The sequence below is a fragment of the Pelmatolapia mariae genome, linkage group LG1 (assembly GCF_036321145.2).
Source record: "Pelmatolapia mariae isolate MD_Pm_ZW linkage group LG1, Pm_UMD_F_2, whole genome shotgun sequence".
NCBI lineage: Eukaryota > Metazoa > Chordata > Actinopteri > Cichliformes > Cichlidae > Pelmatolapia > Pelmatolapia mariae.
In genome coordinates, this window is record NC_086227.1 from 31199340 (window position 1) to 31216888 (window position 17549).

The 17549-nt window shown below is 38.2% G+C and overlaps 1 protein-coding gene across 12 annotated transcripts in view; it reads left to right on the forward strand.

Annotated features, from left to right (window-relative positions):
- The window catches only part of celf6 (CUGBP Elav-like family member 6), a 149544-nt gene extending 132205 nt beyond the window's left edge, over positions 1-17339 (forward strand). For 11 of the 12 annotated variants that reach the window (XR_010094323.1, XR_010094331.1, XR_010094332.1 and 8 more), the window contains 3 exons: positions 7366-7515; positions 11655-11734; positions 14037-17339. Coding sequence is in view for 1 of the 12 variants with exons in the window: in XM_063478766.1 (XP_063334836.1) it covers positions 7366-7493 (128 nt within the window). In the remaining 11 variants the exon portion in view is untranslated. The remainder of the gene's footprint in view (positions 1-7365; positions 7516-11654; positions 11735-14036) is intronic. The other variant, XM_063478766.1, reaches the window with a different exon arrangement.
- Positions 17340-17549: the final 210 nt, after the last annotated feature.

Here is a 17549-nt window from a genome sequence, read left to right on the forward strand (position 1 = left end):
TTGGTAATATTCTCATTTCTCTTGTTGCTTCCCTGCAATTAGTGTTTGCTTTTGCTTTTATTCCCACTGTCTGAACTAATCAAGCTGCAATTAACATTTTTTAAAAGTGTCGTTACATGCCACTGCACAGGGGAGCAGAGAGGGAGATCAAGGAACAGTGCTCCCTGAGTCTACCACACACACAAAAAGATAGTGGTCTTAGTAATGGAAAAGCCAAAAGCTCACTAGAATTGGTGAGCTAGCCACTGACCCAAGTGTCTCTCCACAGCTGGCATGTCATTCACACATGCATCCATCACACTGTTGATCACAACATTACGCATCACCAGTGATGGGAATAACGGCGTTACTAACGAGTAACGAGTAATCTAACTAATTACTATTTCTATCGTTACAACGCCGTTACTAACAAGAAAATGCGGTGCAGTCGCGTTACTTTTTTTCAACAAACAGATGGTTGAAGCTGTGTTCAGCTTACCGCATCTTATATCAGTTGCACGGAAGTAGCTGTAAGTAATCTGGGCGCTACAGCTTTAAGCAGCTGCACGCGCTCCCGCGGACGGCAATCACTTTCTGGCAAACAATGACTTTTTGGCACAACACCTGGAGCTAAGGGGGAAAAACAATCGCATGAGTGCTGCTGTTTGGCTGAGGAAGAATATAGTAGTTGTGGTAAGCCAATCACATGACCACTTCAAGATGACAAAGTAATAAGGTGATATATACCAGTTTTTAAATTGTGCTAAGAGGGCAACTAAAACCAGAGTCATGATAAAATATATACGCGGTGTTTTTTCCTGAATACTTTCATCACGTTTATTGTCTAAGGATAGCGCTAGCAAGCACTCTCTGCTTATGACCAAAAAAACAAAAAAAAAAACCAAAACAAAACACAGCCCGTTAGTGTTGGTGGAAAAATGCACCATGTCGTCCAATCAAAAAATAATATGGCAACATGACATTTGGTTGTTTAGGAAGAGGGGGAAGTTTTAGGAGTGATGGCGAGAGAGAGAGAGAGAGAGAGAGAGAAAGAAAGACAACAGAGAGAGAGAGAGAGAGTTTTGAGATGTGAGAGATTTGTGATGTTTAGCGTGTTTGGAGTGTGTAGTTAATGTGTTGTCTTGTGTAGTTAGCAGTGTTGGGTAAGTTACTTTAAATTAGTAACTTAGTTACATTACTAGTTACTTCTATCAAAAGTAACTCAGTTACTTCAAGTTACTCGTTACTTTCAAAGTAACTAGTTACTAGGGAAAGTAACTTTGGTTTTACTCAGAATTCTCTTGTTAATGTGTTGCTTCCATAACTTTGCCAGTCTTCTAGCTTGCTTACTTGCCACAAGTGCACTGTCCCACCTACCAATAGAAAGAAAAAAATAATGTGCATATTTCCACGAGAGAAATCCCACGCCTGGACCGTCATTGACCGCTGCCATGATTCTAGCCTACGTCACAGCGTCATGTGCGCTTTTTACATCCAACACAAAAACTGCAGTCGTGGTGCTTTCGATTGTACTCAGAACTCGGAAATTCTGCCTTCCGAATAGGAAGATGTAGGCAACACCAGACTGCAGATGAGCTGCATACAGGGCTGGACTGGGACAAAAAATCGGCCCGGGCAGTTTGACCATTATAGGAAAAATCATAAAGCCTTTGAATGAAAACAAACGCTGTTGTGACAGTGATGTACACTGTTTTGATGGTATATATGTATCAATCTATCAATCGTTTGTTGTAAGATTCAGATAATATTTTTTTAAAAGCTAGACATTTTAAATGAGAACAAGAAAGAAAAGTATTTCCTTGTGCCCCCCTCTCCCTGTTAATGCCCTACCTGGCCCCCCTGGCAAAACTTTGCTAGATCCGCCCCTGCACAGTTACCAGCTGTCAGCTACTTAAAAAAGGATCCTGGTGTTATTTGTCTCTCAGAAACAGTTCATAACTTCCCTTCAACCTGTTTCTCCATCACCTGTTCAGCTCTGATGATTTAGTAAGGACATCTCCTGGTTTCATCTTCATGTTTCCCTCTCACCAGATAACCAAACCGATATCATGACCAGCAGCTTTTACAGCTGTGGCTCCAGCAAACATCAGCTGATATTAGAAATTAATATTAAATAAATTCTAACAACAGCTGATCAAGCTTAAACGTGCTGCTGTTGTTTAGCACAACATCCGCTGGTTTCCTCTTTCTGGCGCAAAGTGGGCGATAAACAAACAAGAGAGAAAAGCCGATCAGCTGATCATTGATCAGTTTTCATGATTGAAGTAGAAACAGGAGAGGGAGGGGAGAGAATGAGAGAAGAAGAGGCAGCTGTGCAGCTCCAGCTTTGTGTCTTTTTCATTGTAGCTGAAGTACCGGACAAACTGTGTTCCTTTTCACCTCAATACGAAAGGCGTGATATTTTCTCTGAATAGGAGACGATTCTGTTTTTTACAGGACGGTTGGCAACTCTAATAATTAACCTTATGAACAAAATAAAGTTCAACAGTTCATCAGTAACATCATAGCACCCACCCAGCTGTATAGAAACTCCGTCATGCTAGCTAGTACGCAGTACAGAAAAAGTCAGCACAACGAAAATAAACTCCATCTAAACTTGGTTTATATCTGACCCAGATAGACTGCAGGTCATAACTTCTTACCTGAAGTTCAGTTCACACTCGGACCAGCGGCCGAGAAGGCTTTCTCTCATCCACCTGCTGGCCTCCACCACTTGCTAATGTTACTGAATCTGTGGAAGCTCCGCAATAGCCACCACACGAAGTAACGAGTAACGACTCTATCTAAATCCCAGTAACGATTATTAAGTTCCTGATTTTGGCATAATAACTAGTTACCGTGCTCGTTACCACAATAATAACGTAGTTACTGTAACGCGTTACTTAATAACGCGTTACTTAATAACGTGTTAGTCCCAACACTGGTAGTTAGTGTGTAGTGTTGTGGATAGTTTTGTGTTGTGTGTCAGAACAATGAGGCGACTGTCTCCAGGTAGAAACAGGAGTGATACACCTGCTGCTGTCAGACCTGCAGGCTGTGCAGGTCAGGCTGTGATGTTTTCCTTTATAGTGGACAGATATTTTTGGAGTGGCACAAATAATTTGTGTGGCATCTTATTTATTGCAGAACACCTGATTGTTATGTAAATAGCTTGAAATGGTTATTAAAAAAAGGGGTAAAAGGTAAATGGCTGCAAATAACTGTATTGTTTGCAAAACTTGTGCATATGATTTTAAAATTGTCAATTTATATTTGCATTTAAAGTTGTGAAATATGATTCATTAAACATGTTTGTGGTTGTTACAGTAAAATTTTAATTTTTTCTACACTGATTTTATGTTTTAGATCAATTGTGTTAATACAGTATGTAAAAATGAAAACATAGCTGTAAATTCAGACACATGAGGTTGTGCTGATGATACCAAACAAGGCAAAGTAAATAGTTTTTAAAGGTGAAATGTAGAGGAAACATCAAAAGTAGTTAAAAATGGCCAATTATACCCTGGACCCCAGAGGGTTAAACATTTTTTTTAAGTAACGCAATAGTTACTTTTCAAGTAACTAATTACTTTTAGAATCTTGTAACTCAGTTACTAACTCAGTTACTTTTTGGAAGAAGTAACTAGTAACTATAATTAATTACTTTTTCAAAGTAACTTGCCCAACATTGCTCATCACCCTCTCTATCACACCATTACTGAGACAATTAGTATCTATTTCCCCTTTCTACAATTCCAAGCCTCCTTTACCCAAGAGAAAAGCATTTTCCCAGACTCCCACAATCCTCCAGCCGGGCAACCCAGCAGCATCACGCCACCCCTCCCTTGCCTCTCTCGCCTCCCACACAGCAAACCAGTTCATCAGGGTGGAGGCGGTGCAGGTGGAATCCATGGGCTTAAAGAGATAATAATAGACTGGTGTGGGCCTTGCTGTTGATTCAGTTGGACAGCAGCACTCAGGAGACAGGGAAAGAGAGAGAGAGAAAGAGAGCAAGAGAGACAGAGAGAGAGAGATTTCCAGCATTGGCTTTCTTTCAGTTTCACTTCACCATGGCATGTCTGTGAGGCTTCCTCCTCTTTCCTCTCTTCTCTCATCTCTCCCTCTTTGTTAGGCTAGCTCCCTGTGTGTCTTCTCCTATAAACATATGCCTCTCACTATCACTATCTGTCAGTCAACAAGGGAGAAGGACAAAGGGGCGGCAACTTCATCAGCCTCCCCAGCTTATTTTTCATAGCAAGTAATTAAGATTTTAGCTGAAAAATATCAATTCAACCCATGATTCTTTTGTGGCTTTTTAAAAAAAGTAATTTCTCCCTCCTTTTTATAGCAGGAGCCCCAAGGCTCTTTCGTAGGACATTAACAAATTAGGCAGAATGCTGTGCATTAGGGGAGATAAGTTATTATGCATCTAAGAACTTGGAACACTTCATCTTAAAAATGTGTGAGTTTAGTCTCGATAGTGTGGTTAATGGTTGGAAATGCAGACATGTGTAAATACATTATATGTGCATCTACGCACTGTACACAGCTGTATCACAGTGAATAGGTGGATTGTCTGATAAAGTGTCTATTGAATGAAGAAGAAAATATACTTAGCTATCTAATTATGCAAAGCACAATTACAGTGGCTACCAAATAAGAAGCGCTCATCTAAACTAGGTGACCTTACTGTTAATTAAACAGAAAATGTCCAAAGCACTGTGGTGTGTATTCAAATTTTGGCAGGCTAATTATTTATATATGTAACATTTAAATAAAGCAGTCTGTAAGATGACATTTAGTTAGCCAAGATTTTTTTCTGTTTTTTTTTTTTCTCTCCAAGTGCTCGTCAGGGCAGAAGGCTATTTGTAAGCAAATGAACAGAAATACCATATGTATGCATGTGTTACCTCATTTTTTTGTTTTGGCATATTGTGAGAAGATAATCACAGATCGTTCTCTTACCCAAGTGTTTACAGAGAAGCTTGAGAATTTGAATGTGATAAAAAAGGAGGTCACTGGAGGCACACTCAAAGAATATGCTTACTTCTAAAGGATGTAACCTTGAACAGTATACTCGTAAGGGATTTATAACTGTAAATTTAGTCTATTTAGTTTAGTGCATTTATTTGCAGTATGAAAAATGGATATCAATATGTGATGTGGAGTGATATTAAACACTTGTGCAGGTGAGATGGAATATTTCACCTCAAAACAATTAAAAAAATAAGATGGCAAGAAATCGCAAAAGATGCATGCTACAGTTGCATGTGCAGTCTTTTGTAATGTACTTTGGTATAATTGTAAACTATAAAATACATAATTTTACAAAGCTTTTTTTTAATCATTAATGAATTATTGAGTCTCAGAAATTAATAAAACATATATTAAGGTTAATCTGTAAACTCCATAGATATTCACTGATGAAGAGCTATATTATTATTATGGTTATTATTATGTTTGGTTTAACCCTGGGCTCTGATACAAAATTAGTCTTAATCCTCTGCATTCAGTCACTTGCTATTGACATTTAAAAAGTGATCAAAGCTTACCTTGTTAAGTGGAATTAGGTGGAATTAGCTCAAAAATACATTTCAAAAGGTCTTCTCAGAATGGCGTAACACATACGCACAGGAAGCACGTTAAATACGGTGCAAAAATGAAAACAAGAAGATGCAGCTAACCTAGGGAACACCTGAAACGTCTTACCCTTTCTACATGTTTGTTTTTTGCCATTTTATTTTGCCTTTTAGTACCTCTTTTCTATTTTTAAATCAAGACGAGTTGCCTCTGCATGTTTGTTGTTTGCTTCGAAAGTGCACATATAGTACATTTACATCCATAAACAGCTATGTTATATGTTCAACAAAAGGACATATAGATAGTTTGTCAGTACTTAAGAACATAAACTAATCATCACAGCAAATAAGCAAATAAAGTCATTGTACAAAAAATCATTACTGCATACTGCACGCCACTACTGTGTGTGAGTCTTCTGGTCATCTCAGTATTTTGGGTGAGTGGGTGGGGGTTAGGGGGGTAATCACTCCTGCAGTAATCTAATCTGTTCAACCTGGCCCCTCGACTTAGATTTTCCCTGTTGCTCCTCAGTGTGTGTTTTTATTAGAAATGTATAACAATACAAAGCTTGCAGCATTCTGCTTATATGGATGGTTGTGGGAAGAGCTGTACTTCAAGCGGTAGAAGTGTTTGGGGTATTGAGTTGTACAGCAACACACACTCCATGCCACATCACAGGAATGAAACATCAACCTCAAGAAAACAGTTTAAATCAGGAGCACACTCAAATATTGTATTCTCCTTGTTTATTTTATGTGCCTGAATTCAAGAGTTTGCAGGGTAGTCTTTGTCCTTTTATACTTTACTTTGACCCCTAGAATCCTATCACCTATTTGGCATGTGGATGTAAATGTGAGGTATGGAGATTCATTAAAGCCAGGGATAGTGTAGGCATGGATGTGTTTGTAGGATTGGGAGGGGGGATCACTACCAACTGACAGGCCCTTCCCTGCTCAGTTTGTTTAAAGGGTTTGTAAAAGCAGCAGCCTTATCTCACCCGTACTGACAAAAGCCTGCCCTCTCCCCCCAAATTAAATTGGACCCATAGCGGTGTGATCAAATCAGTTGGCAGGCGGAAAATTCCGGCCGTCAATCACATAGGTGTCTGATAAGACCAGGCAAGGAGTCCCAGTGTGGAAAGCTGTGGGCTCATTCCGCCTCGACACCCAGGTGATAACTCAGAGCAGCAGGCACCTCCGTCCTATACACCTTGCTCCTAGCATCTCGTCACGTCCCCGATGCCCTTTGCTCCTTACTTAGATGCAGTCACATACATGAAAATATGTATACACACGCACACAGAGACACACACACCACTGGTGTAGTTGTATGGCTCAACACACAGTTTACTTTTACAGGCGCAACATTTGCGCTACACATAATACTAGACTCCTTTTCTCTCTTTCATATCTCTGAACACCTTTTTTTTTCTTTTTTTGTTCTCTGTTCAGGTTGAACACCCAGTTTCTAATAGTACTCCTTTGCTTTTTTTTTATATCTGTGTTATTATGTTATTAGCCTTTCTGGTATTTTGTTTAATCTTTTTTTTAATTCGGAGATTTTCAATTAATCGCCTGAAAAGCGAAAACAAAGACCTATTGTTTTGCCATTGTTGGGAGTTAAAAAGGGTATTTTTTCCTTCTCTTGCTTCTTTCATCTCACCTGTCTTCCTCTTTGTTCCTTAACCGATCCCTTTCTCTTTTTCATGTCTCTCTCATATTCCCTATTCTTCTTTCTTCCTTCCTTCTTTTTTCATTTTCCCATTTTCTGCCCCCGTCTCTCTCCTGTTCTGTGTACTTGTCCCAGGCTTTGTGAGTTTTGATAACCCATCCAGTGCTCAAGCCGCTATCCAGGCCATGAATGGCTTTCAGATAGGCATGAAGAGGCTGAAGGTGCAGCTAAAGCGGCCAAAAGATGCCAACCGACCTTACTGACTCGTCTGCTATCCATACCCAGGTACAGTAACACCCATGCTATAATGCCCCATCCCATTCTAAAGCGTTTTACTTCACTTGAAAAAGGTATGGATGCGCCTTGAGGTAACTCCTGTTGTGATTTGGCGCTATACAAAATTGAATTGAATTTACAATATTATCAGTGCAGTACATAGGACACAATACAGAAGACTAGAATGTTTGTGAACTTACTCCCGCAAATGTCATTGTAACTTCTAATGAAAATGTTGATTGCTCCCAAAATTCAAACTTATTATCTGAGCAACTATAAAGTAATACTGTATACTTTCAATGCAGAAATGCAGAAATGAATTTAAAAAAATTGTGTAAATAAAGAACTGCATTTGAGTATTAACTGAGAATGTAATGAAATGAGCTACACAATAACATTTCCCAAGCTTGCTTTTATGAATTTCTCTGCTCATTTCAAATTTTAAAAAATGTGAAAGTGTGGGATGCTTTTTACAGGGGGGTTATTGTACTGAGATGCACAAAAAGAAAATAAACTCTCAACCTTCCGTTATTCCACCAAATAAAATCCCATCATTGAATAAAATACTGAAATTTACAGAGTCATCTATATGCCAGAGAAATTAGTCCACAAAATGTGTCAACTACTTACAGTCAGAAAAACATAGTTCTATAATCAAGATAATCAAGAAGTGTCAATGTTTCTAGATTTTACACGACCTTTTCACAAAAACCTCTGGTGATTTCTGCCAGGTTTCCCTGCTGCACAGATTTATTTTATGTCTACTTCTGGGAGTCTAGTCTAGTCTAGTCTAACTTGGACCTGCAGGATGCTTTAGGGCAAGTAAATGACATCATCAATACCTAGCTGTGCATAATTACCTGTCTACTGGATACTCCACTGGAAATCGATACAAGTTGTTTAGCAACAAATTTCCAAAAGCAATAATTTATCTCAAATAGCATTAGACTTATGTCAGCTGTTTGGCAATATACAAGCTGATCCTTTATCAAAGAAAAAAAATTAGAAGATCACCAATTATACAGTCAATTCAGACATCTAATGAGTATTAAGAGTAAGTGCAGCATGTTTAAATGTTTGTGCTCTATATTTATCAGTATTTGTCAGTCCCATTGTGGCTTCCTCTGGCATTCTGCATTTGGTGCACTAGAATGCAACACTGTGTTCAGTGTTAAAGGATACAGAAAACTGGCCTTTCTATATATCCATAGATATCAGTGATTCATACAATCAGCATGTATGGGACAACCATAATGTAAAAGCCTTTGTTCACTCAAAGACTTGTACTTATAAACAATTATTAATCTAAGATATTGTTTTTGTGTTTTTAGCTTAATCCTGCTCTATTGTAACTATTTAGTTGTAACCAAGGGTTATAGAGATGTTTTATGAAGTGAAAATAGTGTTGTATATTTTATTATGAAATTAACATACATGGAAATGTCATTTTTAATGCTTCCACAACAACACGGATGCATAGTGGCATGCATAGTAACACTGTTATGACATTCTTTTACATAGTCCCCCAATTTCAAAGGCCCAAAAGACAGCTGATTGACAAACACTTGGCCAGATGAGGCCTATTCTCCTGCTATTGCATGAAAAATTAAGTATTTGTGTAGGTGATTATAAGTACTGAAATTCCACTTGGTAACTTGAACTCCCAATAAAAGGTCTAGAGCGTCATTGTCACTGGAAGTGAAAGAGGCCATTAAAATTAATAAAGGCCTGCAGAGCATCTCAAGGAAGGAAACACAGAATTTGATAATGTCCAGGTTTTAGAATTCAGCCAGTCATCCAAGTATTACAAACAACACTTTTATTAAAGTATATGTTAGTTTGTTTTGAAAACACACCTCATTGTTTGATTTTAGGTCCACTGTGTTTGTGTATAGAGGCAAAATTTTAAAAAAAAAAATTGTGCCACTGTCTTCACACTTATGGACCTTAGTGTATCTGCTGCAAGAAATCTTCTGTCAACAGCTCCCTATTAGGTACCTTAAAATGTGAGAGCTTCAAAAAAAATCAATAAAAATACAGATTGCTTAAGGCCTCAATAGAATAATTCTCCATTGTAACATATAGGGATGCATCGATCTGATATTTAAATTGGGTACTGGGCCAATCCTGACTGAAAGTCTGGATCAGGTATTAGTCACAACAAGCAGATCTGTGAGGCTCATCTATTCAGTTCAGTCCTCTATTAGCCTGTGTTCATTATTCCCCTTTTCAGCAGAATGGCAATAGTTACTAACATGGGAGCTTATATAACATTGAGGAACCTAACAACCAAAGGTTTGAAGTTTGAAGGTTGGCTTTTACTTCAATGTAAACTGTAGTCAAATGTGTTTAAATGACTGCCAATCCTTAATAACAATGCTTTAAGCTTTTCAGTCTCTCTCTGTCTCATTATATTTGATTTTACACTTATTGGAAAACTTTTATTGCATTTACAGAGGTGTAATGTACTGTCCTGAGATTAGGAGAAACTAGCGTGCAACAGTCTAATAACTCTTATATTGAGCTGAAACTAGACTAGTGCAAATTAATCCATGGTCATAAAGTCAGTAAAATGACATGCATTTATTTGTTACATTTTAATTAAAAAAAATTAGGTGGAATAAAGTTCTTTATTTTAACACTGCTATCAGATAGGAGTGCTGTATTGGGTGATGCCTATTGTACCTGGAAAAAGTTAGATTGGTGCATCTAGTCTCAAATAATTCATTTAATTATTGCCTATCTAATACAAACTACAGTTGTCAGTGAAAAGACAATATAAATACATCGTAAACCAATTGCCTGGAAACTTTTGTATTACAATTACACAGGCATGTATTCTATTCTGGTATTCTATTCTGTTCTACTAAAAAGCATTCATAGAAGGTGGTATCCTATACTGATACAGCTCCCTTTATCAGTTCTCTGATATAATTTGAATAGAGCTATCCTCGCTAATTAAGAAGATACCATAAGAAGAGAAAAGGAGTGAGTGAATTTGATTTAGGAGCAAATGGAAAATACAACAGCACTGAATGACATGACAGTCATTGAAATATTTTCAGAATGGCTCCAAGCAAACACGTTTCCCATAATGACATTCTGTCACTTACTCAGTATGTGTGCGTACGTGTTTTTTCAATGTATCCCTCTGTCATTGTGCCATCTTTGTGTTTTGCTTATGTAATTACACCACTTTGGTTGTTTTAAACTAATAGACAGACCAATAATAAGTGATCCATTGAAATATTAAAGAAATAAATGCATTAGCTTTTTGAAGTCAATTTGAGCTATTAGGTTAATAGATTCCTAAAAATCATGGCCGATAAAAACAAAGTGTATATTTTCTAGGTATTTTCTTTTAAATTATTGCACAGGCATTTATTTATAGCAGGAGAGAGTACATTGGCTTGTTGGGCTTAAAGTAAGTAAAGTTCAACTGTTTAATTTTCTAAATTCCAACCCTAATGCATTATTATGATGAAAAACTTTGATGAAACTTGAATGATGATTTTCTGTGTGTGCATGTGTGTGTTCCTTATAGGTAAAAACTTCAATATGTAGATAACTTCAGAAGGCCTTTTTTCTGTAACACTGAAAATTTTTGCTTTGAAGTTGAATTAAAAACACGATCAGACAGCATTCTCCTTTTCTGGTCTCAGGAGCCCTGCTACTCTGAAATTGCGTTCTGTGTCTTAAAGATAAACTTAATGCAAAAAACCTGAAGCACTCACTGTACAGCCACCCTCATAGCAAACAATGCAAGGCAAATCCAATTACTGTAGACAGGACAAGTTTCTGAAATATGCATTTCTGCCGTAAGGGTTATCTTTGTGAATATAAAAACATCAATTCAAACCTTTAACCTGCAGATGTTGTCAACCCAATAATATTTCACCACCACACTAAAGTACAAAGAGGCTTTTTTCTGTGCTGCACTGAAGATTATTTGCTCTGTTATTTCTGTTTTACTTGTCTTTTTTTTCAGTTTTATGGTAATAACTATAATGACCTCATTTGATTTGTCAGGCAGAATAAGTGAGTATGGAACAAATAGATGGGGTGCTTTGAATTCTGACTTGAGGAAAAGAAAATCCCATTGTTTCTTTCCTTCTTTTGCACCCTTACCAACCTGGCAACCTGACAAGGCCAATCACAGTGTGAGGTGGCCTTTCTCCGCTATAGCCACACACCCCCACACCTGTCATGGGGCCAAGTTCCCTCAGCTGTAAGTTGAACCCATGGTGTCATTTTCTTTTGGATGACGTCATGTGGTGGGCCTGTGACTGCGTTGCATGACGTGGCGTTGATTGATATCTCTAAACTCTCTCTTTATATTCTGCCCTACTTTTATATATATTTATATATACTGTATATTGTATATTGGCAGTTTGTGGAGTGCAGTAATCGATGCCTTTCATGGCTGGTACCTGTAACTGACGTGCTGACTTGTTGGTTGATTATAATTGGAAGTGGCCTTTAACCCTATGTGCTATTGTAATGTGTGCCCTTGTGATGTTTTACTTTCTCTTGTGGGGTTCATGTGTATGGATGTACTGTATTTTCGATTTCTCTATCTCTTCACATTCACATCACGAAGCGTTTTTTCTTCCAGAAAACTTTTATTCTTTAAGTCTACTTATTTTCAAAAAGGACCTATTTCTCTCTCTGTTCGACAGCTGTTTAGTTGAGAGATGGCCAAGATGACCCTATGTTTGTGAAGCCAATTAAATCTCTAACGTTCACACAGAGAGCACAGGCAAATGTTGACAGTCTACTTCCATCTGCACAGGGAGTACTTCAGCAAGATTGTTTTGTTTGCCTAACACGAGAATCACTTCCCATTTATTTATTTATGAGGGTGCAAACCAATTACACAGTGATAGAAAAGCTGCTGGCGGCACTACAGACCCGCGTACCCAAAATCCGTCCACCATACACCATACTGTACAGAGAGGTGTAAGTAGGGTACAAAAGATAGAATGAAATACAAATACCTGGAATGATTATTTGTGGCTGCCTGTTGCTTGTTATATTTTTAGTGTGATTCTAGCGTCGCATAATTTAGGTATTCGGTTTTGCTGCTTGTATGTAGTACAATTTTTGCTCTATGTGTACAAAAAAGCAGCATACAAATTAATAGTGAAAAGGTCCTTTCTTTGCAAGTGAGTTTGTTTCCAACCTTCAAGGCCAAGACTGATAAGCGTTAGTAGTTTTCATTGAGCACATTCTACCCTATTATTTCAGAAGCCCTGCAGGCGACTCTCCCAACCTTAGTCTATCCAGTGAACTCAGGGGGTGTCTAGCCAGGCACGCCAGGGGGCATAAGGTTTTTCTGGCATCAGCTATGCCTCCTAACTGCCAGGTGTCATTTATGGAGCCATCCAAGTAGGTGGTGTTGTGCGGAGGCATAATATTAGGACTAAAAGCTTGTGAAGGAAAAAGAAAGAAAGAAATTCTTTGTTACTGGACAAAGTTACTGCATGAAACAGTTGTGATGTTTTCAAAGAAGCTGTTTACTTGGGGGAAAAATGATCAATTTGAAAGCCACTGTGTGTTTCTACTCAGCTACATGTATAGGGAGAATTGCGAATGGCTTATAAAATAGGGCATCTGTAATTGGGACTGTTAGTGCTTTATGTTGCTAATGGCCGGGCTCGCTTTGGCACACATAAGAAATAAGTTTGAATCGCTGCTCCCCCATCTAAAAAGCAGATCTATTATGAAATGGTAACAAGCTCATTTACAGGAATGGAAAGGTAGAACAAAGAGCGTCTGGGCGCATGTTCTCGTCACAAAGTCAGACCCTTTCATGTTCACTCTCAGAGAGTGATTTGCTGTGATTTCATAGCCTTTCTTCACCCACATCATAGCTCACAACATATTAGGGATGATAGGCTGTAAACTAGATCTTTTATCAACCCAAAGCTCGACAGCACAGACACATTTAGTAACAGTGCAGCATATCAATCCAGCACAAAGGCAAGGGAGTTGTTTTTCATGCTATCCTAATTAGAGGTTAGTTCTTGAAATATGTATCTTTTTCATAATGGACAACTGTCAGTTATTACGTGATTCTAATTATTGCAATATTAGAACTTGCACACACACTTGTCTCGTTTTCTTTATGTTTCCTTCTTGTTCCTTTGTAGCCTGTTTGTAATGAATTAACAAAAAGATGAATGGCAGCAACATCTCGGGCAACTTTTTTTTTTCCAATCAGGGAGATGCAGTCAGTTTAAATTAGGCCTTCGCTGGATTAGTGCTGTCACAGTGTAGATGTCTGTTCCATATGGTTAAAACACAAATTTCCCACCCCACCTCTAGCCCACTTATTTCTGGTTGTGATTGACACGCTCCTCTTTTTTTTTCTCTTCCCCGTCTGTTTCTCATGCTGTTGGCTGTGCCTGTCAGTCTGTGTGATAACCAGGAGCCAGCAACCCTGAGCATGTTTGCCACAGCCCCACTGAATCCACTCTCCTTATTCTCTCCTGTCTTTTTCTCTTCCTTTCTCTCTCTGTGTGTCATAGGATGAAGGGCCACAACACCTTATTTCCACAAGTGCAGTAAAAGTACAAAGACTTCTTGCTCTGCTACATATCATGAAGGAAGGGTGGTCCCTTGATCCTCCTGGAAAGCCGCTGAAAGATTGGGTGACTGAGAGAAGGATCCCAGAGTTGTCGGGTTTTTTTGTTTGTTTATTTATTTTAGTTTTTCTTCGCAAATGCCTCTTTTTTTCCTCTTTTGCTTTGGCGTCTGTGGAAGAAGATTTTTTGCAGAGACCAACTTTTTGCTGCTGTTTTTTAGACATGATGGAGAAAAAAAAAACCTTTATAGACTCATTATGCTCAAAGCATGCATACTGACACAGGATATAGATAAACACACAGAAAACAAACCAAACATACACATTTCAAAAATGCTACACTTAAAGAAAAAAAAAGGAAAAAAAAACTTTGTACATGTATAAATAAGTGCAAATGCCAACACAAGAACTGAAGCAAACTCATGCGTGTGCGCACACACACACAAATAACACACAAACACACACACCAGCCTGCTGCCATTTTGGTTTTTGTGCCTACACAGGTGTTGTGCTCTGTGACAGGGCAAGCTCTGGATCGAAGAAGAAAACAAGAAGAAAAGGAGAAAAGTGGAGAATCCAGGATAATTTACATGCATCATTCCTTAGGAAATAGGGACCAAAGGACTAAACGCTTTTTAAAAGAATATAAATATATAAATATATAAATATATATTTAAAAACTCATACCTTGTAGCTGCAAGTATTACAATTTACTCGTAGTAAAAAAAAAAAAAAAAACATTAAATCAATATCCAGTGGCCTACTGTAAGTATGAATAAAAGAACATGGAAATAATGTATAAAAAAGACATGGAAACGTAGTATAGGGGCTGATCTTTTGCTCTGGATGCTGCTTTAGCACCAGGTTGTAGAATAGTAGAGTAGACTAGAAAAAAAAAGTGTAGATTTGCTAACTTTTGCTGTTGTTTAAAAAAATACTTGAAGTTGTAATGAAAATGGGGCAAAAGAGGCGTGGGATGGTGTGGGGGGAAACATTCATCTGCCCCTGTACGCAACAACTCTCTTTCTCTTGGATGTTAACGTATCAGCCACTGGATATCGCGCTCATCATGATGTACAAGTCACCGCACTCTCTGACAGATATGGAGATGATCTTCTGGAAGAAAACAAAAGAATAAGAAGAAAAAAAAGACTGACTTTACTGATGTCTGTGCTGGACAGGGTGCAGATGTTTAAGGCTTCACTGGCCTTTGTGTTCAAGCGACAATCCACTGTAAAGACCAAGTAAAATGGACATGGGGTGTCTTTTTTTTTGTTGTTGGCCTTTTTGTATTGCTACATGAAGTGTGAAATATGAAGCCACAAACTTCTAAAAGGAGATGATTAAAAGTGAGATGGACAAATGGATGGTCATGACCGAAAGAGTAAAGAGGGAAGGAGAAAAAAGTGATAGCTATTGTAACTGCCAGCAGAATGTACTTGGTTTAGTAATGAATTGGCTCTTGTGGTATCAGCATTCTCTCAAAAAAACAAAGTATGCCCATCATAAGCAGCCACAAATTTTGAGTGACATGTCAAGGATATGTGTGTGTCCACTGAAGCTGCTGCAAAACTCTAGACTGAGAAAAATTAATTCTTGTCTGTTGGCAAATTTCTCTAAAGATGAATTCAATTTACTTCTGTATTGCAGGAAAGGAGTGCCGGTTTTTAGAGCACATTTACCTGTGTAATGTTAATTCCACTGTTAACATGCTCCCTGACCTGCGTAATGTACACATTATTCATAAAGTCCATGGTAAAAAGGAGGGCTTAATGGCCTCGATCTAAGATAATTCTAACAGTCACTCTTAAAATCATTCAACTCATCTTTAGCTACACTGACACTGATGCCAGGCACTCCAGTAGTGTCGTGTCTTGATTCAGAGTCCTGTAGCCTCTGTTTTTTACCAATTTACAGCTCTGGAAGCAGGCTCCTCTCTAAAACCAGATCAATATGTTTCGAGTGAGTCTAGGGGGAGGAGCGATGCTGTTTCAGTCACCACGAGCACTTCCCAATTTTCTCCGCCGAACACCAGCTCAAATCCATATACCAGCCCTCTAAGCACTGACAGCTGGCAAGGCTAGACAAGAGCAGGGAGAGAGTGGGGAGAAGAGGGGAAGTCAAGAACTCATCACACCGAGATCCTTTAAGCTGATGCTGGTAGGTGATTTAAGATGATTTAACCAAAACAATTAGAAACCCTAATCAAGCTCTGGTGGCAAACAATATACATAATCTAATCATAATCTGTGTTATATGCTTTCAAAAACAGATTAAACAGTCAAGTAGGACCTCAAGTTAATACTTTAGGCACCAGTCCAACGAGTTCATGTTAAGTAATGAGAGTCTTCTTCTCCCTCTTTTTTGTTGAAATAGAAAATCAGACCAGAATTGGTCCAAATCACTAAAGAAGGGACTGATTAAATGTGCCAGCAGATTTCATAGTTTTTAATATACTGCCTTTGCCACTTAAAGAAAAAGCTGAAGGTACTAATTTCAGCCCTTGATATTAACATTCCACGTAGCACTTCCTTTTCTCCCGCCCTAAGAGCAGCCATGCCTTTCTAAATCACGGCACAATTGTTTAGCGGCTCTCCCGTTGGAGCAGCATTTTCGAACCTACCTAATGCCTGTGCTCACTACCCTTCAATTATCTCTCGCACCACATTAGACATGCTATTTCACCTTTCTCCCTAATCACACTGTAATCATCAGCCTCTATACATTAGCAGCAACCAAGTGAAAAATCACTGGGATAATCACTTGGACCAAATGACGGGAGAGATGGTCCCCTGCATGCACATGGATGACAGAAGGAAGATTAGGGAGAATTATGTTTGCGCCTACTCCCTGGCAAGGCTGGTGACAGCTGACCTGGCACCAATAATGTAGCCGAATTTACCGAAGAGGCAATGCAGGATGAGGGATAAAACCTTCCATATCATAGCAAGGTTTTAATGTTGCAGAGTAATTTGACCAAAAACTAAAAGAGAAGGGCAGGTAGCAAAATTGATTTAGTTTTTGTTTTCTATCACAAACATTGCAGCAATAGTTGCTTAAAACTGGGTCAAATCCAACATTTTTTACTAGAAATCCTCAATTCTGTTACTGTTTAGCTGCTGTGAGGCCTGTTGATGTGAATTTTCTTTCAGCAGCAACACTGCATCTCAGAAGATGATGCCTGCAAGTTATAGCCTCATTCATATATATATATATATCTTAAGAAGTCCTTAAGAGCTGATATATATTCAACCATACCTCATTCAACCATATATATATATATATATATATATATATATATATATATATATATATATATATATATATATATATATATATATATATATATATACATACATACATACATATATGGTTGAATGAGTATGGTTGAATATATATCAGCTCTTAAGGACTTCTTAAGGATTGCCTTTAAATACTGTAAGGTAAAACCCAGCCC